At 43.6% G+C, this 22,952-nt stretch overlaps 1 protein-coding gene across 5 annotated transcripts in view; it reads left to right on the forward strand.

Moving 5' to 3' along the window:
• The window catches only part of ST3GAL3 (ST3 beta-galactoside alpha-2,3-sialyltransferase 3), a 173,430-nt gene that overhangs the window by 128,972 nt on the left and 21,506 nt on the right, over positions 1-22,952 (forward strand). For all 5 annotated transcript variants that reach the window (XM_054286318.1, XM_054286317.1, XM_054286320.1 and 2 more), the window contains 2 exons: positions 979-1,165; positions 20,193-20,339. In XM_054286318.1, the coding sequence (XP_054142293.1) occupies positions 979-1,165; positions 20,193-20,339 (334 nt within the window). The remainder of the gene's footprint in view (positions 1-978; positions 1,166-20,192; positions 20,340-22,952) is intronic.

Below are 22,952 nucleotides of genomic sequence, written 5' to 3' on the forward strand. Positions count from 1 at the left end.
CAGAGGCTGCTGTTTGATGTCAGCAAGATTTGTATTCCAAGTTACGTGAAAATTCCTCAGCTTTGGGTTTTTAGTCTTGAATAGAAATTCTGAAAACTTTAATGTCATTTCATTGTGGCTATTTGGCTATAAGCCAAAGCAGTTTGCTTTTTCAAGGGAAAAAACTTTGTTCCTAAGGAATGTTTTAACAAAAGCACAGCTAAATACGTAGCATCTCCTTAGAAATCAGTGTCCCCAAGAGCAAAGCTGTGTGACTGCTTGAGTGTTTTCAGAGTGGGATGCACTTCCACTGCAGAAACTCCTTAGAGCTCGTGAGACTGCAGTGGTGCTGAGCCTTGCCCCAGCCCAGCCTCTTCCTTTGTGCTGGCATTGCAAGGCAGCTCACCCTCCTGATGGACCAGTTTGGGGAATTAAAGAGGTGCAGATTGATCCTATGGGATTTTTTTTTGAGAATTATTAGTGGCTTATTTCCCTGTGCAGCCTCACTGCAGGTGAGTGGTGTAAGCTCTGGGCTGGGGTTGGAAAATGAGACTAGTTTCAGTTTGTTTAAACTGATGAGGAGCTTCATCATCTCTTTCAGCACAGCCTTGCAGAATCCAACTAACACATCAAAGGAGCAATGGGCCGTTAAAATATTAATGCTTAGTTTGTTACTCTAAATGTGCAAGAACAATATTCTTCACTTTCCTTTTCCAAAGCCTCCAACCCTATTTAGATCACAGGAGTTGATATGCAGAAATGGTTTGCATTATATTCAATGATAGAATTTATGTAACTTCTAATTAAGCTGTCGTCACTTGGTACAAACCTCCATAAGTGTTTGTGATGAAGAACTGCAAGAATTAAGATTTGCTACTGTAGCAGCTGCTACAGGGAGCTCCTGCCCAGCAGTGATTGCTGTGTCACCAGCACACAGGAGTGCAAGTGTGAGTGTAAGTGGGAATCTGTGACAGTGTCTCCTCTCTGGTTGCCCTGCAGGCTGAACTCGGCTCCAGTGAAGGGCTTTGAAAAGGATGTGGGTGGCAAGACAACACTCCGGATCACATATCCCGAAGGTGCAATCCAGAAAATGGAGCAGTACGAGAAGGATTCCCTGTTTGTCCTGGCAGGATTCAAATGGCAGGATTTCAAGTGGCTGAAATACATTGTTTACAAGGAGAAAGTGGTAAGAATGCTGTCAGCTGACACTGTGAAGGTCACCTAATTGGTAATGATGGGCAGACATTGTGTCACCATCATATCTGCCACATTTTGGTCTGAGGAGAGTTCCATTCTGTGTCCTGCTGCATTTAAGTGAAGACTTTCTTTACCTACAAGGACTTTAGCTTTAATTAAGTATATTTTACAAAGACATCGCTGTAATCTGTTGCATCACAAATGAGGCTTGCTATTCAAGATTGTTAGTGTGTACTATGAACAATTAAATTAATTTTTAGTTACCTTAAAGAGTATTTAAAAGGACCAGCTTTTGCGTGGATTTTATGGACTCTTAGGATTTGAGAGCAGAGGAAGGAAGAGAGCAATGGGAAAGGGAAGAAATGGGAGTTTGGGAACATGGATGTGATATCACAGGAGGGGAGGAGGAGACAGCAGCAGCACAACTTGTTGAAAAGGCTACAATCAGCCTTAATGTGACCTCCTGAATTGCACAAGCCATTATATTTTGCTCAGTTACTGAGATTCATGATTTGTGTTTGGTTAAAGTATCATCCAGAACAACAGTATCAAGTCTCATTTTAAAACACTGAAATAGTGGATACACTGCCTTCCCCATGTAAAAATTTTACCCCCTCATTTGCATGAGTGCACTTCTGAAGCACCATGGACCTGTTAATAATCAGGGTTGCTCTCTTTAATTCACCTTCCCAGAACAGAATCAGGTTGTGATCAATTACTTCTCATTCAGTGGATTGTTTGTCTGTCAGGAAATCCCAAATAAATAATGTGTATAGTTCTTGTTTTACAAATCTTTTATATATACATATATGTATCTGTTTTCAAATGTTGCTTAATGACTTTTCAGCCATTAAGCAGAACTGGATCAGCATTCAGACAACTGGATCAGCATTCAGGGCATGGCATATTATATTGTGTGTTTAGAGACAGAGAGAGGAGGTTGGCAGCTCACCACATACATAACTAAACAGTCTGGGAATATCATTGTATACAGTTGTTACACAGAGGGCCTTAAGGGCTCATACTCTGCTCTTGTCTAACACTGGCACCAACTTGCAATTATTTTCTTGCTACCAGACAGATGAAGTTACCTGTCAACCTCTGGGCAAGCACAAGTGGGCTTTCATAACATGAATAATTGAGTCAAAAGTAATTTTCTTTGCTTTATGTCAGGCTCTTGTTCCTCATTCAGGGAAAGGGAAAGCCCTGGCAGTGTCAGTGCCCTGCAACCCAAATGCAGTTGCAGGGACTCCTAGTGTTTGGCTTGAAGCTCAAAGGATGGGTTGGTTTGCTTCAAAACAAATTTAATTTTTCCCTGATGCTTGCAGTCAAGTCATCATCAGTAGATTCTTGTGTGGTATCCCCTGTTCTTGGAAAGGTGCAGAAAATAGTCTGTTAAAACCTGCTAGACTGGGGAGAGTGATTGCAGTTCTCTTAGCTGCGTGCATCAGTGCCCATATTGGCAGAGAGCAGAAAGAGCTTCAGCTTTGTGCATTACTTCAGTGTTCTTCTGATTGGCTCCTTACCCTTCAGTTCTTCAGAATAAACACTCTGAGGTTTTTTCAGTTTTTTTGGGTGATGTTTTCCAGATCTCTTAATTCCTGTTGCTCTTTTGAATGTTTGTAGTTAATTCATCTTTTTCTTAAAGAGCAGTGCCCAAAAATGTACAGACTGCAGCAAAAAGGAGGAGCAAACAGATAATTCATTAACCTCACAGTTCTCATTCTTTATGCATCCACTGTTTCTGTGGCCTTTTCCACAATGGCATGGAACTGAAGGTGAGTGTTGGGTTCCTGCAGACTCCAGGTCTCAGGAAGAGCTGGAGAGCAGCCACTTCCCCCACTCCACACCCTGTGCTGGTGCTGTTGGCTCCTCGTGCCAGAGAGCAGCACTGTGCACTTGTCCCTCCTGATCCTTCCTTCCAGAACACTCCTCCAGTTTGCCAAGTTCCTTTGGCAGACTTCCCAGCATACGTGCCATTCTTTCCAGATTCATGTCCTCTGCAATTTAATAAACATACTTTTCACTTCATCATCCAGGTTGATAATGAAAACACTAAACAATGTTGGTTCCTAGGCAGACCCCAAAGTATTAACATCCTTCCATTCCTCGAGTGAGCCCACTGAGCCTCCTGGATAGTTTTTTGGCCACTTCTGGACTTGTATCACACTTGTATCATCAATAATGCTTTTGGCATGTTTGTGAAAGTGATCTGTCAGAAGTTTTACTGAATTCCAGTTCGTGTCTTACTTCTCCCCTGAGATAATTTTTTTGTCTGTATAAAGAATTTTTTAAAAAATAATTCTCTCTTGACAAATCCACCTGGGCTGCTACTCAGTCTGCTTTGTTGTTTTGTTGGTTTTTTTTTTTTTTCAGGTGCTTACAAATAATTAATCCTGCTATTCTGGGAATTGAAATCATAATTCAACTCTCTTCCCTTTTTTGCCTTATTAAGTCTAGGCACTACTTCTGTCCATTTTTCAATCCCCCTACTTTTTTTTGGGTTTTGATACCCCAAAGGGAATCAATGCTAGTTCTTGAGACTGCTGAGCCAGTTCATCAAGTACTTTAGGATGCAGCCCAGGTGGCTGGAAAACATCTGCCTTGTGCTCTCTTGTGCTCTCATCTGATTTCTCTCTACTTGAGGCTGAGATCTTGCTGTCACTGGCTTTAGCTGCAGGCAGGTGGCTCACACAGCTGCATTTTCTGGAGGAAACCAATGCAGAAAGTGCTGTCTCTTAGACAGGAATGACCCAATGGAGGATGAGCAGTGCTATGGGAATAGCACGTAGGCGTCTGTTTGTTCTGGTAGTGAGTGTTGGTATTTTCATCAGTGTGTGGTAGGTTCAAAATGACAAATGCTCACTTGTGTGTCAAGAGTTTGTTTCTCTCTCAGCTGATTTTCCAGAGAAAGGGGAGTTTCTTCCTTTCCTGGATTTATGTAGAGGCACTTGCATGACCTGAGAGCTCTGTATGCCACTACTGCTTATTCCTTATCTGACATGTGCATCTGCAAGACTTCGTGCAGACACACTGCAAACCAGTGGTTACAGTCAGGACTCTGGCCTCAGGATGGAGAAAAGGAAAATGGAAGCATTCTGCTAAAGAACAAAACTGCTGTGGAAGTTGATGCATTCCTCGAAAAAATGGGCTGATCTCTATCCTCTGATGTTTCCTTTGTCTGTGACTGTTGGTGGCAACTGCATCTGTCCATGGTACAGTCACAGATGGGTAATGAGACCTTCTGAATTCCTTCAGGCACCTGGAGCAGCTTGGACTTGCTTGACCAGGTACTGGGATCCTTGCTTAGTCCTCTCTTGAGTAAGTGAAATCAAAGGGAGCTGAGTGGAGAAAGAGTAAATGAAAGGCGAGTGGCTATTTATTGCTGGGTCAGTGGTCAGATCAGCTTATTCTCCCTGCAGCTGAGAGGGATTTGCTCTGTGTTGTGTTGGTCTTTTAGCAGCACTTGCATACTGAGAAAGGGATAAGTGCTGTGTAGAGAGGAGGATTTTCAGGAGATGTTTTAAGGAAAAAGAATTAATGTGATGCAGAAGCATTAGCAGAATAGTGAGGCAGGGGATTTTATGTGTTACGTACAGTCTGGTGCAACAGCCTCCCTGATATTTGTTTGGTGCCTTAGTGCCCTGGGAGACACTGTGTCCAGAAGGAGGAGCAGTGGAATTTGGACATAAGGAAATGTAAAAGCTCAACTACTTTTTATTTCACACTAAACCAGAAAAATCTGGAAGCAAGTAAAAACTTGAGAGAAAGCATTAACTTGAGAGAAAACATTAACCTAGAAAAGGGTAGGTTTGGCTTAATGTTCACTGTCAACAGCAAAACAAATGTAGTCTCCATCACAGAGTTCTGGCTAACCTGGCACTCCAGATTGAAGTCTTGTAGGAAGATAGAGCATAATGTATCACCAGAGAAGGTAGACCTGCCTTTAAGAAAGGGGAAGGGTGAGTGAATCCAAGTGACTAAAACACTGGTAACCTGATTTCAATCATTTGACAAGCATTGGAATAACTAAAAGAGAAAATCATAGCACTGGTTGCAGCTAGAAGTAGTATGGGATGGAGAAAGGTGGCATGATTAGCAGAGGGGAGTATTGCACCATGCTGACCTAATAAGTCAGTGTCCAAGTGGAAAGGAAGTGGGCTGGAGTCCCAGAGCCTGCAGTTCCATGAACTCATGGCTGTTGCAGAAGGGTCACAGATGTGAGCTGTTCGTGCCTCTGTGGTGGCTGGTCTGGCTGTGCTGACTTGGAATCACTGCTGTAGGAGCCTGTGACACATCCAGGCACCCCTTTGCTGATGAAACAACTGCTGCCACTGCATCACCAGAGCGGGATTACTCATGGACAGTCACTCAGAACAGTTAAACTTTCTCCTGGACTGTTATTTTTGCCAAGAGACATGATCTATATATATTGTAACCCACTCCAATGCTTCCCAGTGCTTGTACTCCTGCATCTGCCTGGGCCTTTCAGTGACAGAAACTCTTTCTGAATACACAAAGTACCAGAGGAATTGCAGAGGGATAGAGGCTTGGTCATATGTTGCTTCTTAAAATAATGGTCAAAAGCTGAAAGTTTCTCTGCTGCATGGAGAGTAGATGCTTCCTGAAACAAACAGGACTTTACAAGCTCCAGATATGCAAAGCAGCCATCTCAGCCTGGTACTGAGGCCAGCTCCAGGGTGGTTTCTTGGCTGTCATTAGTCAATTAGAGGGAGCTCTCTGGCTTGCTCACATCCCTGAACATCTGGCACATGGCAATGAAGCTGCCAAGTGAGGGCAAAGGTGCCACTCAAAATTGGCAGCTCACAAGCTTCCTGCTCATGTGTTAATGAGCCTGTGGATGATCCCAGTGGGAATCTCTGCAGCCTTTGCCAGGAGGAGTCACTTGTGCAGAAAGTGCCTGTGGCACCCAGAAGTTCTCTTTGATAGTGAAAGTCACAGGAGCAAGTGAGCACCTGCCTGTGAGTGAGGCCAGGCTGGGCTGTCTGTCCCTTGCAGGGACATGTCTCTGACCACTGGCACACAGCAGTGGTGCCCAGCAGCCACCATCCTCCAGCAGTGGGCATGACAGTGACCCCTGCTCCTGTGTCACAGCATGTGACACTTCAGAGACCTTGTGGATGGTTTTATTTAACTTTTTATTGGGGAACTACATTGTTGTATTAACCCAAGAGCACACTCCTAGTTGTGGTAGAATGTGTGTTATGATACCTTCCTGCACAATCAGTGAGTGTTGCTGTGCTGCAGCCACGGCCAGACTGCTGCCAGCACTTGTGCTGTCTGCTGAGCTTTTGTTTAGAGCTCTTCTTCCTCCATCAGTTAATGGCCCTGTCATGCTGCATGTTTGCTGGGGCAGCCTGTGAATGTCGCAGCCCTGTAGTTCACTGTGGATTCCTCAGATTATGAAACAGCCTTACCTGTGGGCTGGTTTACATCCTGAAACAAACCTGAGGAGCCATCATGCTCCTCCTGTCATCTTCAGGAAAGCAGTGAGGCTGTGAATCTGTTGTTGCTGTCCCATCCCAAGGAAAGCTTCATTCACATGCCTGTATTTTCAGCTTGTTTGGAACTTGAGCCCAGCACTTGAGCAGGTGGTTTCTCTGGGTCTGCATTAGGGAAGGAAAATCTGCTTTTTCCAATGCTGTCCATTGCCTTTGGTGACAAATTGAGTGGCTGCTGCTACTGGCAGATTCACTCCAGAGTTTGCTTTAGAATTACAAATATTTTCTTTCCCTTTTCTCCTCCAAGGGGCTTGTTGCTTTAAATGTCTTGTGTACAGTGGGTCTTTTCAGGTTTTCATGGACTGTGAGAAAGACATGTGGGATGAGTCTTGGGACAGCATTCTGGTTTGGTGGAGCTGTAAACCCACTGCAAGTTTTCTTAATGCATTGTGAATGCAGAGCTTGGTTACAGGTTTGTGGTGCCTCATCCTGTACTGAAACACAGCTTCAGCCCCTCTGCTTAGAGATGTGCCAGGGTGGGCATTGCCTTGTGTCCTCCTGCTCTCCTTGGACTCAGCTGGAAGGGAGCAGAAGCTGCTCCATCATAAGCAAGAAAAACTTTTGAATTGAGAAGTCAGCTTAAGGGTTGTTTAATTTCTTTCACAAATTTGAGTTTTCACCTAAATAGCTATTTATAAGTAATCCCTTCAGAAGTAGAATTGAGGAAGGCATGGCTGGTGAGTAAGGCAGCCAGGCTGCTCAAGGGACGTGATGAGGCTTGCAGTGAGGAAGAGGCAAGAAAGCCTTTTCATTAGTGGTTGTCCTGTGGTCCTAGCTCATGGTTTAAAAACCATTTCTACTCACAGAGTGTGGGGGAATAATTCTAGGAGGAATTGTAGCAGGGAATATCCTACCACATCATCAGGATAATTCAGTGTCTCAGTCAAGGCAACTGAGCCATGACTAAATGTTGAAGCACAGGAAATGCTTTGTAGGAAAGTGAAAACATGAGGCAGACTTTTCTGGCTCCTACCAAATCTCTGACTGAGAAGATGAGGTGGGAGAGTCTCTGTGATGCATTCTGTGGAGAATATTCCATATTCCTTTGCCAGAGAGTACCTGGAAGTTAGCTTGTGTTTCTGGTAAGATTGTTTTGACATCATTGTTTGGGTTTTAAGGTTTTGATCTCTCTGGCTCTGTAGAAGGCTAGTCCATACTGCCTGGGGGGCTGTGCTGCCATGGTCAGGAGCTGTTTCACCATTGGAGGCATTGGTGGGAATGGCCCAAGAGAGCCATGGAGGACTTGCTTATGAAAAAGAAAATCCTTTCTGTGACTGGCCTAGGAGGTCAGAGCAATTTCCAGAAGATTTAAGGAGAAGTATGAGCACTGGTGCCCTGTGAGAGAAGGTAAGCCAGTTTCTTCTAGTCATGGTTAGAAGAGAGGCTGGAAAATATGCAGATGTGCCATATAAAATGTTGTCCCTGTTGACCAAGACAAGGAGATAAGTTTCGTTGTGTATTTTGTGATTTTAACAAGCTTTCAGGTAGCACTGTGGTGAGGACCATACAGAAACCTCAGTAGGCAAATGACCCAGTTTGCAATGTGGGCCTTGGGGGAGACATCCTGGCCAGATTCCCAAGGGAAGGTTGTTGGTGTGGGAAGTGCAGGCTGGAGCCTGCCCTTCATACATACCTGCCTGCAGCAGCGTGATGAGATTAGGCAGGTCACTGCATAGCTGAGAGCTGCTCCTAGCCAGGCATGCACAGTGTGGCTGTGAGTGCCCTGCCAAGCATCAGCTGGTGGCAGGGGCTGCTCTGGTGCCTTTGCAGTGTGCCTTCATGGCATTCAATGGTGCCAGGTGGATGTGTCCTGGACAATGAAACTTGTCCACCTGGATTGGGTAGCCATTAATATCTACAGTCTGTAACCATTCACTTAAGTTCATGGGGCAGATGAAGAAATTAAAAAATAGCCATGACCACACTATTTCCCGGATTAAAAAAATCCAGGTGTCAAAAGTTTGCAAAGTGTCTATACTTGTAGGAATGACATCATTGATGACTCAATTTTTAGACAGTTTTTCTTTAAAATTAAAATGCAAATTGTTGGTGTGTCTGGCCTTCTAGTCTTTTCCACACTATGCATGGGTTTTGTCTTTTTTTTTTTTGTTCCTTGCTTTGCTTGCTGTTACCTAACAAAAGTCATCCTTGCCCTATACTTTTCTTAATGGAGGAGAAGCATTTAGCCATGCTAGGCATCAGCAGTCCTTAAAGAACCTTTATCCCACATCTGCCAAGACAGCATCATCTTCATTTCTAGCTCAGTAATCCCAGCTGTAACGTGAAAACCAGAGAGCTCCAGTCAGATTTTTATTTCTTTAGTTTCTATTCCTGTACATCATTCTTAAATGAAGAGACCCAAACAAGATTTAGCCCTGAAAAGACTGTATCATTGCCCTAGCAGGACATCCTTTCTGGGATTGCCTACACATCCTGCTTTATCCTGAGACAATTTCTTCCTAATATTGCCACCATCTAATCTCTCCTGATGTCTGTGGCCATACAACTGACAGCTGCTGCTCTCTCCTAGATATTTGATCACTCCTTCCTTCTCAATTAAAGTCAAAAAAGATGGGCAATTTAGAGTTCCAGTTTTTCCACATCTTGAAAAGTCAGTGTGAGGGCCAGCTGAAGAGCAAGTGCAGATGTCTTGAAAAGGCACCAGGAGGGTGCTCATGTTGCACTCACTTTGTTTGGCAGGCTCTGGCAATATTCAGACACCAGTTTATGCAAATCTCAGTGGGTGCATTTCAAGGTCACAGTGCCTGTGGACTCAGCTTGCCTGCCTTGACTGGGACAGCTGAGCCAATGTAAAGAAAGAAATTCCAAATCTGAGGGTGATCTTAATGAAACACACACAATTCCATTAACAGCAGAGCTAACAAAACTGCCTGATTGCCTGTGGATTTGTGTTGTGCTCTCTTTTGCGCCGCAGTGCTCTCGGATGCTTGCATGGCCTCTCCAGCAGCAGGGTGTGTGTCTGTCCCCCCAGCCACAGTTAGTTCAGCCACCAGTGCAGCCCATGAGGGTGTTGCATGGTGTTGCTTGGCCCACATGTGCAGCAGATGTTCCTCCATGCAGCAAATCCAGCACATGGGAGAAGTGCCAGGACAGTGCCAGCAGTGAAACTGAGATGTCACCCAGAGGGTGTTGGCCATTCGTGCAACTGCTGGTAGAATGAAGATGTTCTGTGTTAACACTTCACCACAGGAATCATTTGAAGTCTGCAAAGCCTCCCTAAGGCTGAGAGATTTGAGTTCAATTTATTTAGTTACGGAGTTCAATTTATTTAGCTTATGCATAGGATTTTGGGGGGATTTACTTGTAGTCTCTCTCTCTACCTAGAGGGAACATTTTTTTCTCACAAGAGTTTTTAATTTTGTAGGAAGAAGCGTATCTGAAGCTAGGCAAATGACCAAAAAAGGCAGCACATTTATATCAGTATAAGTATTTTTGCTACATCTGCCCTACAGGCTTGGTGAATTTGCTCTTGATTTCTTGAAATCAAGGCTGGATATCTTGGTCAAGTTCCACTCAAACAGTGTGAGAGTGAAGGACTGGAAGGAGAAATTGCTGATGGAGGAGCACTGCTCCCTGCTATGCAGAATATCCACAAGGATTTCAGCAGAGTTTCTCTCAGCCTCTCAAGCCGTGCTGAGAAGAAATAGCAGAATGTGGTGGCTAGAAGCTCAACTAGAGAAAATCAGTCTTAACACACGTAATTTCCTAGAAATCTAGGAAATTGTCCCTGCAATTGTCAGATGACATACTTGCAGAAGGGAGCACTGACTGCTGACTCCTTTTTGCTGTAATGCAGACTTAATCCAGTATCTGGGAAAATTCTATGTGCTGGGAGTACAAAGGACAGGGCTGCACTCGTGTTGCCTTCCCACCCTCCTGTTCTGTGACTCTGGGACCCCCTGTCCTCACTTTCTATGACCCATTTGTTGACTGTGGGGAGCAGGGTAGCAAGCCAGTAAAACACCTGACAGCTTGTCATGGACGTAAGTTATTTGCTTTATCCAGTTGTCTGCAAAGGTCACAGCAAATTTTTCTCTTCTTGGGGCACAATTAGCCAGATCTGTTTCTGCATCCAGAGGGAGAAGGCTTTGTGGAGTCTCTGATGTGAGCAGCCTCCAGCATAACAGAATCCCCCAGAAGAGCTCTTTGGAGAGCATTGCAACACCACAGGATGCTGTAAGTTCACCAGTGTGAGGTATGAAGGCTCACAGAGTAGGGGTAAAACACTGATTTGATTTTGTAAATAAAATCACATGCTTTCTGTCAGTGGCCGAAAACAGACTCCCCTTTCACAGCTCCAGGAATTTTGCTATCTGCATTTTTTATTTAAAGTGAGGAGGGGGGAGAAAGTCTGAACAATAAATATTTATCCAAGATGTGTGGCTGTTAATATGATCCAGTCTTCAGTCATTTTGAATGGTGTCATGATGACAGATGTTAATTCAGAAAGGAATAGATTGGACGATTTATGCCCGAAACACATGTGTTCCTTGGCAGGCTCCATGGATTACTTGCATAGTTAGAGCTGTCTGTGCAATTTGTAACATTTTCTCTGCCTCGAAGCACCGAGGGCTCCAGGACAGGGGGTTGACCTTTATCTTCAGTCTGCTATAATAAACAGAGGTAGCTAAACTCCCCGTGTGCTTTTATCTTCCTAAATTTATCTCTCCCCCTGTGCTCCAGCTGTGTGTGGTGCTTCTGGTTCTACCCAAGAGGAATGGCAGTTCTTTCTGCAGCAGAGCAGGATGCTCCTGTGTGTGAATCCCTGACCTCCTTCCCCTCCTGCCCGAGCAGCACCCCTGCCTCAGCACTCACAGCTATTTAATGCCAACACTCGTCCTGACAGCAGAAGTGAAAATAGAACAAGCCACGTGAAGGCAGTAAGCAAGAGGGATTCAGGAAAGACCTGACTTTTTTTGGTAGTATTTCTATTCTTGCAGTTGTGATTTTATGCCATGTTTCTTCTTTCTTAATTAAGACAGGTTTGTAAAACTGTTAATGTCTTAATTTTTATTTGTTTATTTAGTCAGAGGCATAAAATTGGAGCAAAATGGCCAAATTGTTGGGTGCAACAGAGCTTGGTACGTCTACTTAGAAGTTCCTCTCATCTTGACCATCTCTTGTATTCTGACCATTTTTGATTATATGAACTTTGCCCACAACTGACAAGGACAGAAAATACAGAGCCTGGCCCAAGCCATCAGCACTTCTGCAATTTGGAAAAAAAACCTCTTTAAATGTAAATGTTCTGTTTGGATTATGGTTTATTTAAATTCTAATCTTTTAAGAATATTAAATAATCTTACTTAAAAACTCTTCTTCTGTAAAACACTAATTATTAATGCAAGTCTAGAAAACAAAGTAGGGCAGGAGCTTCCTGGCATCTTCCCAGTTTCTTGTTATTTTGACCTTTCTGCTTTCTCCTCTTAGAGGACACTGAATAATTTGTATATATTCTATATGAACACTCAGTGAATATACAAATGATTTGGCTTCTCATTTCAGCAAAGATGCCAAAATAGGAGAAGACAGATTTTCTGTGTACTCTTGCTGTAAAAACAATGTAAAAATTTCCCTGGAGTCTCACTTTGAGATAACTTCAGAAAGCAATGAGGGCTTTTAGGCCATAATTCTTCCTGTGGTGATCCTTTAGCTTTTTTTTGTTGTAATGTGCCAAGAATTTAGTCTAAATATATGTTGTTTAATGAGTTGCTGTTTGTATTCAAACTCGTGAACCAGTTCAGCTCCCCAAAAAAGACCTTGCTGATGGATGTCCTGGGATGCCCTTGTGCTTTGTCACCCAAGCCTGCAAAGACAGCTTTTTAAATTTTTTTTTCAATTTTTTTCTTCTGAGCAGGCATATGGTTGTAAGTGGAGCAGGTAGCTGGGCTTGTAGTTGGGATCATGGTTGGGATCACCTCATATTTTCTGTTATAAGTGATGGGGAAAATGCTTTATCATTTTTATCATTTTTGCACTGGCATCTTTGAGCTGATCTTTTCCGTGCCACATGTTTGGCACAGCTGGAAATTTCAGCTGAAATTACTCAGCTGTCTCAAGATGAGGCTACTGAAAATGTACAATTTAAAAAAATGTTAAAAAAATTTAAAAAATATTTTAAAAAAAATCTCCCACCCTATTTTGCAGAGGTTGTCCAGTTCTCCAGCCTGGTGTGGCTGCTGTTGTTCTGTAAAATCCCAGGGCTCAGTCTGATGTTCCATGGGCACTGTTAGATGCTCTCAGTCCTGCTGTGGGTGCCCTGTCCTGCCTGTCAGGTGTCCTCCCACAGTTAGTTGGGATGCAGTATCTCCAGGGATGTAAGAACCAAGTAGGATTTTCTCATCAGTCACTTCTCCACAAAGAGTCTGGGGCAAGGGCAGCAGACCAGGGAGCAGGGAACATCTCCTGGGCTCTCAGGAGCCCCTTTTCCTCCTCCCTGCCATCTAGGCAATGGGAGGGAGCAGTGGTCTGCTCTGGGACAGGGCAAGAGCAGGAGTGATGAGGACAGCAGAGAAAGGAAGGGTTTATAACTGGCAGGAAATTCCTAAAACACTGGCACTTTAAGACTTTTTAAAGTGCTGTATGATTATAGAAATCAAGCTGCCAGAAGTTAAAAAAAGCAAAAAATAACATTGCATTTTCAATGTTAATTCAGTTCTCCTGTGCAGATGTTATCCTTAATTGCCTAATTATATCCTGGCTTGCTTGGAGCACAGCTGTCTATCTAGTGGAGAGGGAAGACTGAGATTTGGACTAATTTCTGTAATGTAAGGCATTCAGCCTTGTATGAGTAGTTGTAGGAGCTGCAGAACACGTGGATAGCAGAGAGGAAATGAGAGGAGGAAGATTGGTCTCCTGGTTACAGACACTGAGGGTTCCTCTTGAGGAGATGTTAAACACACAAAGTATTGCAGAGATGCTCTAAATGTGAAAGCATGGTTTGTAAAACCCTTAGATACATGGTGATATAAGAAAAATCTTGTGGAAAGATTGAAAAGCCAGTGTTCTCAACAGCAATCCTGAGCTGAAATTGCAAGACAGTCCTACTTCAGCAATTACTAACACATGGATCTGACCCTTTCAGCCCTGGTATCCTTTTAATGTTATATGAGTATGACATTTAATAAACTATGTCATAAAAATAGTAACAAAGTAAAGGAGGTGGTCCCTTATGGGAATAAAACACCCTAGATAATGTATATAATGATGATATAGAGCCTATTCTTCCTCAGGACTTTTCTGAAACTCTACCACTTTAGATATTTTTTCATTGAAGGATAATTATTCACAGACAAAAAAACCACAAAGCAAACTTAAGTTATCTAAATCCATTCCTTTCCCTAAAAACTTGCATGTTTCCTAAGATGTCTCAGAACAGGAATATTTCTTCAAATTTTGGCTCAAAATCCAGGTTGTATTTTGAACAAAGGAGTCTGCGGGACAGTCTATCCATCACCCTGTTTGTACAGAGAAGACACATCTACTGACATGCCATATGTGAGACATCTCCTATGCTTCAACTTCTGAAACAGCATTCATCAGAAAAATCTTCAGTTTTTCTGCAGCTCCTCTGAATGTTCCAAGTTCCATTTTCTTCACAGGACAATCTCTTTTTTGGCGGCATTTTGTTATCTTACAACTGTGAACCACGTTTTGCTCTCAGTTAGGTGGATAAAACCATGAGAATACTTTTTTTTAAGAGGAATTCCTTTTTATTTACAACATGTCATAAAAATAGCTTTGCTCTCCTGACTCCTTAGAGCTGGTCTTGGCCTTGTGCTGTTTAATCCTGTGAATCAGAAGACAGCAGCTGGTATTAGAGCAGCCACACAGGAGGCCCACGTGTCTGTATTTGGGTTAGCTGTGGCACTAAGTTATGTAGGTCAGATGGAGCTGGAAATTCAGTAGGCCTGTTTGAATATGCTTGTCTGCTTATTCACAATATACGTTTGCAGGTAAACAGGGCAGAAACTTCCTGACATCCATGGGAATGAGAACATTGCTGAGTTACAGCAAGCTGGTGTGTGACACAGCAGTGCCACCCTCATGTCCCAGGTGGATTTTGTCACCGCTGGAGTTGCTGCTTTCTGAGCCAGAATCTGTGCATGGGACAGCTTCCAGTTTCATGTGCAGCCAGGGTGCTGTGTAAGTTACATGTCTGGCACAGTATTTAAAGTTTGCAGCTGCTGCTTGGAATAAGTTTCCTTTCTCTTGTGGTTTCTGACTTGGTTATCCAGCTTAAAGAAACTTATCTCTAGCCAATGTAGTGAGCTATTAGCTCAGCTCTATCAACAAAGAAAATACTGTTGCTTTAAAAAGAGAAAAAAAAGCTCTAGTAGTGCCATGTTTTGAGGTGCTTTTGTCTCCATTAGTAACAACATTATTAAAAACTAAATGTGTGGCCTTTATAACCTGCCAGGAGTTCTTTTAGGTGCTGTGAGGCAGTTGGCAGATGGAGCATACTGACAGGGGAATGACCTGGTGAATTACAGCCAGTTGATTTTAGACTTGGTCAGGGGGAGGCTGCCTTGGGAGAAGAAAGAAAACTGGTAAAAAATTAGAAGTATCATGTTGTTGGGTAGTCCAAGAGCTGCATCTCTTTTGACAGCAGAACCAAGAGAAGATGAGGGAGAGGCTTGAGCAAAGCTCCTACTTCAGGCAGAGTAAGAGCTTTTCAGTGGGGCAGATAAGAGTGGAACTGGTCTCTAGAGCATTTCTAGGCTCCAGAAACTGAAGATAGGTTCATTCAGAATGAATGCTGGCCGTCAGAGCCATGTGCAGAGGATGGTGAGGGGTTCTCCATAGCTTTGAGAAAGTTGGGTAAATATGCTTGAAGTGTGGGCTAGTGGGTCTGGCAATTGACCATTAACCCAGACTGCAGGCTCTCAGCACCTCTGTTCTTGTTGCTAAAAATTCCTTGTTGCTTTGATAATCAGTGCAAATGATGCAACTTCATTTATATTACCACTTGCAGAAGAGCATTTTCTTGGCCTCTGTGTCTACTTGACCCCTGAGAAATGCAGAACTGGCTGATAAGATGGTTATTTTCTAGTGGAAACACACCTTCCACATCTAATCCAGTCATGCCTGAGCAGAAACCTTTCAAAAGCCTCTGCAGATGGATTGCAGTGGTTTTGTTGTACCTTGTTTGTGTGACAGTGAGAGCTTGTGGATGACTGGTAGAGAATAAACCACATTCCAGCCTTGGTGGGGGCAGAGATTCCAGTTAACAATGTGTTCACAGGCACCATGAGGTCTTGTGACTGGTGCATCATCTCTTGACATTTTTTTTGCCTCATGTCCTTCTTCCTCTCCATTTCTGGTCTTAGCAGAGTTCAAAAGAGCAGTAATCTCTGTAGCAAGTATTGCATACCCAGACTTCATGTTGCATGTAGGTGACCTTTGCAATCCTCCAGTCCCCTTTTCCATCAGAGCTGGAATCATCAATGAGCTATTGTGCTCATAAATCTGGTAGTGTCACAGAGGCAGCTTCTGTATCATGTGGATGCAATGGCATTACCTCTCTTTTGTTCAGTATATAAAAGTGTTGTTATTGTGGGAGACTCAGCCTGCTTCTAGTGGTTTGTATTTTCCACTGAGGTGCTTTTTGGCTAAGGCTCTGAGTTTCCATATCTTATTTTAGAGAGTGTCGTGATCTGCCTTGGTAAATCTGAGAACAGGAGATGGAAAACTGAATGGAGACAAAAAATAGTTTACAACTGGCTGTGCCTATTAGCCTTCAGTATTCTGCAAATGGACAGAATGAGGGATTGCAGCTGGATTGTCTTGTCCCTGGAGCTATTTGGTGAGCCCAGCCACTTTTTATCCCTTCTTCCTAATCTCCTATCTTTGGTCTGTTATGTCTGTACCAGTTTGTTCCTGGAGTGGTGTCTATAGAGGTGGTGTCTGTTTCTGCCTCTCTTGCTGGGTGAGAACTGTGCAAGAGACTGACTTGAAAGTCCTGGCCTATCTAAATTCTTTTGTACTTTTAAAATACTTTCCTCTAAAGCCTTTAGCGATGTCCTTTGCAATTATACAAACTGGAAAACATTCCAAGATTGCTTAAAAATGTCGTGGCCCTCCTAGATGTGTTCTTCAGTCATGTTCTCCTATCTGCCCATTTATGTTGCTTGTTTCTTTATGCTTGTGTCATGTCAGCTTCTTTTGGCAGCCTTTGGCACTGATCTGTGCCTGGGACTCCAGGTGCACAGTAATACCAAGTAATAACAGTGGAAGCTTAACACAAGGATACACAATTTCCAGCCTGTTCCTTCTGATTTCCACCTCGGTACCAGGAGGTGATGAGGTGCTGCAGGAACATTGCCTAAGCAGTTTTCAGACTCATTTTCTGACTGTTTATCATTGTGCTGATCAGGACAGGAGTTATTTCATTGTGACAAGCCCACCCTTAAGCACTGCATGTTTAGCCACAGCAGACAACAGAGGATGCCCCCAGCCTCCAGCTACGAGTCTGAGCTGTCAAATCTGGCAGGAAAAGCGTGCCCTCCCTCCCAATGCCTGCTGCTCCTCGGCTCTCCTCCCAGCCAGAAGAAGGGACAGCGTTCCCCGACGGCAAGGGATTGCTCTGGAAGCCTCTGTGAACATCTGGGTGCAATCAGGCTGACCATGCATCGCACAGAGCCTCGGCAGGGCTGCGCTGCCGGGGCCGTGTCTGGAGCAGCCCTGGGCTCGCAGGGCTGGGCTGCACTCTGCAGCCTGCCCGGGACACGCTGCACAGCAAAACCACCGCACTGGGAAGGGAGCTCAGGGCTATAGCACTGCAGAGCCAAACCACAAGGCTGGGGTTTCAGTCATTATAAGCCAGGAAAGCAGTTTTGGTTCTTTAGCGCTGCGCGGGGCTTTGCCTGGTCTATAGGTGGAAGTGAGAGCTGCCTGCTGCGACTCCGTGTTCCTCCCTGTAATTGTTTTAGAAATTACGGCGGGGAAAATGCACCAAAATGAAAGAATCCCCCAGGTGTCCCTCAAAACTAATCTCAGTGGAGCTCCCCAGTGAAGTTACAGGGAAGAGCACAGAGCAAACAGAAATGACACACAAGGGAGAAGCCAGAGCAATTTCAGAGCAGTGTGATAGCTGAAGGAAATGCTTAGGGAAATAGTCATGAAGAACAACAGGAGAAACAGCTAAATAGAAGGGAGTAAAGCAGACTGGTTGTATTTCCAGCTAGGGATAGGCACCTCCATTTATTTTGCACTGGCATTGAATTAGCTGAGGGGAGCCCAGGTGTGGTCCTCATGGTTCACGCAGCACTGGGAAGATGGACAGCAGTGCTATGTCTGGTTATTTCAGCTCCAGCAGCAGCAAGCAATAAAACTCTCCAATGTTATAACTTTTCTTCTTTTTCTTTTCTATTTAATGTTTTATGTGTAATGTAAAAGCCATATAAAACCTACTTAAATCCAAGAACTTATGTAGAGTCCCCTACGGAGTGTATGTCCAAACAAAAGGCATCTTCTGTCCACTTTAAATAGCTTGCAGACCTTTGGCTTGAGTCATTCACAAAATTTGGGCAATGCCATATTTAGAGGTGTATGTGAAATCGTAATTGAACTTATAAATTTATTTTAGTTTCAAGGTCACACACTATTTTTCCAGGGAGTGCCTGCTTAAACCCCTGATAAGATGGTTTCACTGAATGAGTAGCTGTTCACAATTTTTGTTTATCATCTTCATTTTTGTGAGACCTGGAGCATGCTTAATGCAAGTGGAGTCTGTGACCCCTTTTTATTTTTCCCCTTCCTTTCCTGGAACTGAAAGACCTCTACTTTACGTGTGCCCTTAGGAAATTCCAAAGGTTTAATATTTATCCAATTTTTAATGAATTTTCACAAGGAGGCAAAACCCGGCTGGCATACCAAATCCCTCAAATCCCTTGGTCAAATGGATGTTATACTTTATTAATATTTGTAAAGGTTTTTTTCTGGTTTTTTTTAAATGCTGGGATCACTCAGTGGCTGAAAATGTCTTATTATAATGGAAAGTGTTAGACTACTTTGACACCAGGCATTCTTTCTAATTCTACTATGATGAAAGAACGTGAGTGATAATTAAAAAATTTTTTCCATTTAAAGTCCAAAGGGCACTTGGCCATTGATGAAATGTGAACTTAAACCCATGGGATGCTTGCCCTGGTTGTCAAAATGTATTGTATTTGGGCAGTTTTGAGGGGGAACAGATAGCAATGGGATTTTGCTTTCCTGGAGTGTTGGTTTGGATGACAGTGTGCACCCTCCTCAGGTTTGCTCTGTAAATGCCTTTTGTAGCACGAGCCATCTGCCAAAGTTTCAGTTTCAGGGTATGAAATTCAGCAGCTAAAGATATCCATGGGATTGTTCCATAAAAAACACTCTGTAAGGTGTTTAGCAACACGTGGTGTGAGAGTTCGCAGGAGCTGAGCAAGGACAGGGAGTGTGTGAAATGCAGCAGGCATTGGCTGAGGCAGAATTCCAGTCTGTAATTACAGGGTTGATCACTACTGGGCAGAGGAAGCTCCTGAGGATTTTGCAGTGGATAATCAACATTTTCATCAGTGCCTTGAGAGCAGCTGTAAAGTCACTGCTAAGCTGCAAGCAACCCAAAATTGGTGTGTATAATGAATTCCAGAGTGTGTCCTTTTTATGTAGTGTAGTTTCTGTTTCTTGTCATGGAGATCTCAGGGAAGATGGCTCAATGCTTCAAGGAGGTGTTCAATCAGATTATCCTGCCCAAGAAGCTGGTCAGCAGATTAGTATTCCTTCCATCCTCCCGGTGCCTTGCTCTGAATTAACCCAAACAGAAGTGAAACATTGGAACACAACTGCTCCTTAAGTCCTGTGAGCACAGAGCCTCTGGTTATTTTGGGGGCACTCTGTGCTGTGCCTGCTGACACCTGGAAAGGTGTCAGTGATGGCAAGCAATGATGCAAAGCCATCAATGAGCAGGGATGGGAAGCCATGTGGCAGAGAGGCACCAGCCCCTCCCCAGGCAAGGCTGTCTAGAGTGCAGCACACATCAAGGCCATTGTTCTTTCATGTGTGCAGAGTGAAAACTTGAATTGGGTAAAAATAATAGACATACTTAGTTGTCTCTTCCCTTGTACTGTGAACATTCAGGACTGTTCACAAGACAAGATGATACCTCTATAAACTTACAGCTTAATTCACATAAAACCTAACAGGAGAGGACAAATATAGGATAACGTGGGAGGACCTGGCCTGTCTCCCTCAGTTACTGTCCAGACTAGCTCAACTACATCAGTCCATGCTGCCACTTCTCCATGAGACACACATTCCCTACAATGTCATACTACTGCCCTGTGGCAGTGAGCAGAGACAATGGGAACTGCTACAGAAGTGCATTATAATATATTTTTAAAATAAAATAACAGAAATCTGCTATATTTTGTATATAATTCTGTTTGTTTTTTGTTGTTTTATCTTTTTCCTTTTTGTTTCTGTTTTTGTTTTTGTTACCAGAGTGCCTCTGATGGCTTTTGGAAGTCAGTGGCAACCCGTGTGCCAAGGGAGCCCCATGAGATCCGTATCCTGAACCCCTACTTCATCCAGGAGGCAGCGTTCAGCTTCATTGGACTGCCCTTCAACAACGGCCTCATGGGCAGAGGGGTAGGTACAGAGCAAAGGGAGCCAAACCTCACAGAAGGATGTGAGACCAAGCAGCACAGGAGGCTTACACTGTTCTTATTTTTCCTTTGGGCCTCTACTGTTGGACATTGAAAGGGAGGAACTTTGGTTCTGTTGCAGTCACAGCTCTCAGACTCCTTCAAACCCTTCCTGATCTAAGGATTCTGGGGGGATCATCAACATTTTAGCAGTGCCTTGAAAGCCACTGTGAAGTTGCATCCCAGGCTGATAGTAGAAGAGGGTAAAAGTTTGCTTTATGAGGCCTTTGGTAAGAAATTCTGGTCTTATCCCAACAAGTTTTATATGTAAAAGCTCTCAAAAGAAAACAATGCAAACCACAGTTTTAGCTCATATTTATTAACAAAATTCCTTAATGCTCATTCTTGTACCTCTTACCCCCAGTGCAGCTTTTTGGAGTGTTAGTGTTGGAGTAGGTGGTGACTTGGGTTTTCTGGATTATCTCACATTGCAACACTGTCCTCAGAACCTATTTATATTTGCTCTACGTAATATATCAACCATTAGAGTAAGTATTACTTGGGTGGGTAAATTGCTCATGTACACATGTGATATAGTTGTTGATAGAGACCACACGTGACATTTTTGGGCACATTGGCACAGCTGACAAACCCAGAGAGAAGCACTTTTGCTGGACAAGGTCTGCTTGGTCTGCCCCTGGCATTGTCCTCCCACTGCTATCAGGCAGGAGATTTGCTGTGTCACCGCAGGGATTTGGACAGAATAGTGCCTCATTTGCCATGCTCAAATAATTATATCATGTAGACTTCTGGAATATTAGAGACTTTTGTTTTGTGCAAGTCAGATGGGTGGATGCCTCAAGATAAGACATTTCCTTCTTGAAATGCAAAATGCAAGATGTGCAGACAGATTCAGCCGCATGGAATGGTGCTTTTGAAAAATACACTGCTGTGTACAGAAGCTGTCATGCGATTCTGGGAACTCTGGATTTTTGTTCTGTGCACTGAAGGTATCTTATTGCAAATATTCCAGTCAGCTAGGAATTAAGTTACTTCATCTCTCTGCATTCTCCAGAACTTACCCTTAGAACAATGTGGTCTTGATGTGTCTTCCAGAAAATCAGGAGTGGTGTCCCAATAAAGGACAAAAATCATCATACTTTACTTTTTCCCCCATTTATTTTTCTTTTTAAACACGTTATTTTAATACACAAGTTATTGCTTAAGCTGGAAGGAGAAGAGAGAATCCGGAAATGAGAATGCTGTGAACTGAAGTTTATGAGGTTTTGATAGGTTGTTTAACACACATCAGATTGGGAAATGAAGGCATCTTAATTGAAACCTGATGTTTCACTTCACGAAAGTCTTATCTGAGCATTTAGGAATAGTTTATGGCTCTTTAAGGCAAGCAGTGTTTGCCTGTGACCCCTAGACTGTGTGAATTGCAGTTTGTTCCTCCAGGTGGGACAGCAGGAGCTCTGCAGGTGCCTGTGTGGGGCTGAGATGTCAGTGTAGCCTGGGCGGCCTGTGCAAGGACCCTGGTACAGGGATGCTGCCAGAGTTTAAAAACAGAGTTTCTAGCCTGTGGCTACAATTTTGCTGCAAACATCAGCTATGGATTGCTGTCATGGAGCTGCTGGGGCTTCACACTTTAGTGAATTCTGCTGGGCAGGCTGCACACTGCAGGATCAAGGCTGGGGATGCCTTCGTAATCAAGGCCAACACAAAATCCTCATAAAGAGCAGTAATATTCCACTCTCCTTTGGTTCTGTTGCCTAAATAAACTTCAGTGCTTCTCTTGCACACCACATATGGTAACAATGTGCTGCCAATTAACTTTGTAATTTGGGGGCTTTTCCAGCAAGGTTGAGCAGAGCTAGTAAAATAGTTTGGGGCTGATCTCAAAGCGTTTTTCCCAGGATTCAATAAAGAATGAATGTAGTAACATCCTCTGCTTTGATAATATAATTTGGGCCAGATGATCCTGGAGTATAGTAATGGGGTACAACTCAGATGTGCATTTTGATTGCCCTCATGGCAGTGGTAGCCAAAAGCCTCAGCAAGGAACAAAACTCACACCCACAATGAATAGTGATTTCTCTCTGGGACTGGTAAAGCTTTTTAGAAGTTGTCTTCAATCCTACTGAAGTCTCAATAGTAGAAGAGCTGTTCCATACTGTATGTGGACTTCTCTTTCATGGGGTAAACTGATCATAAAGAACAAACTTTGGGCTCCTTGCAATATCTAGGGGAAAATAATTGTTAATGCCTGAAGATGGGTAAGCACAAAAAAAGTATCTACTAAAGGCCCTCTCTCTGATTAAATAATTCTGTTAATGCATGGGTGGGGGTTGGCTTTCTCACTAGCCAAAAGTGATTTTTGTTCAGGTAGAAGTTTTGTACATAGAGATCTTTGGGGCTTGAAACCAGACATCACTGGTAGTGCAGCTGTTGGTTCAAGCTTGCAGCAGCACCCCTTACACTGCAGGCAGTTCACTGGGGGACAAGCACGAGCATCAGCTCAGAGTGTCACTGCTGGGTGCACAGCCATCCCTGGGGTGGTCACTGCTGTGGTGCCTTTGGCTGTGTAGTGAACTGTCCTGTCCAGCCAGCAGCC

This window comes from Melozone crissalis, unplaced genomic scaffold (genome assembly GCF_028551555.1).
Source record: "Melozone crissalis strain CALT ecotype California unplaced genomic scaffold, PUWL_Pcris_2 ptg000045l_1, whole genome shotgun sequence".
NCBI classification, from domain to species: domain Eukaryota; kingdom Metazoa; phylum Chordata; class Aves; order Passeriformes; family Passerellidae; genus Melozone; species Melozone crissalis.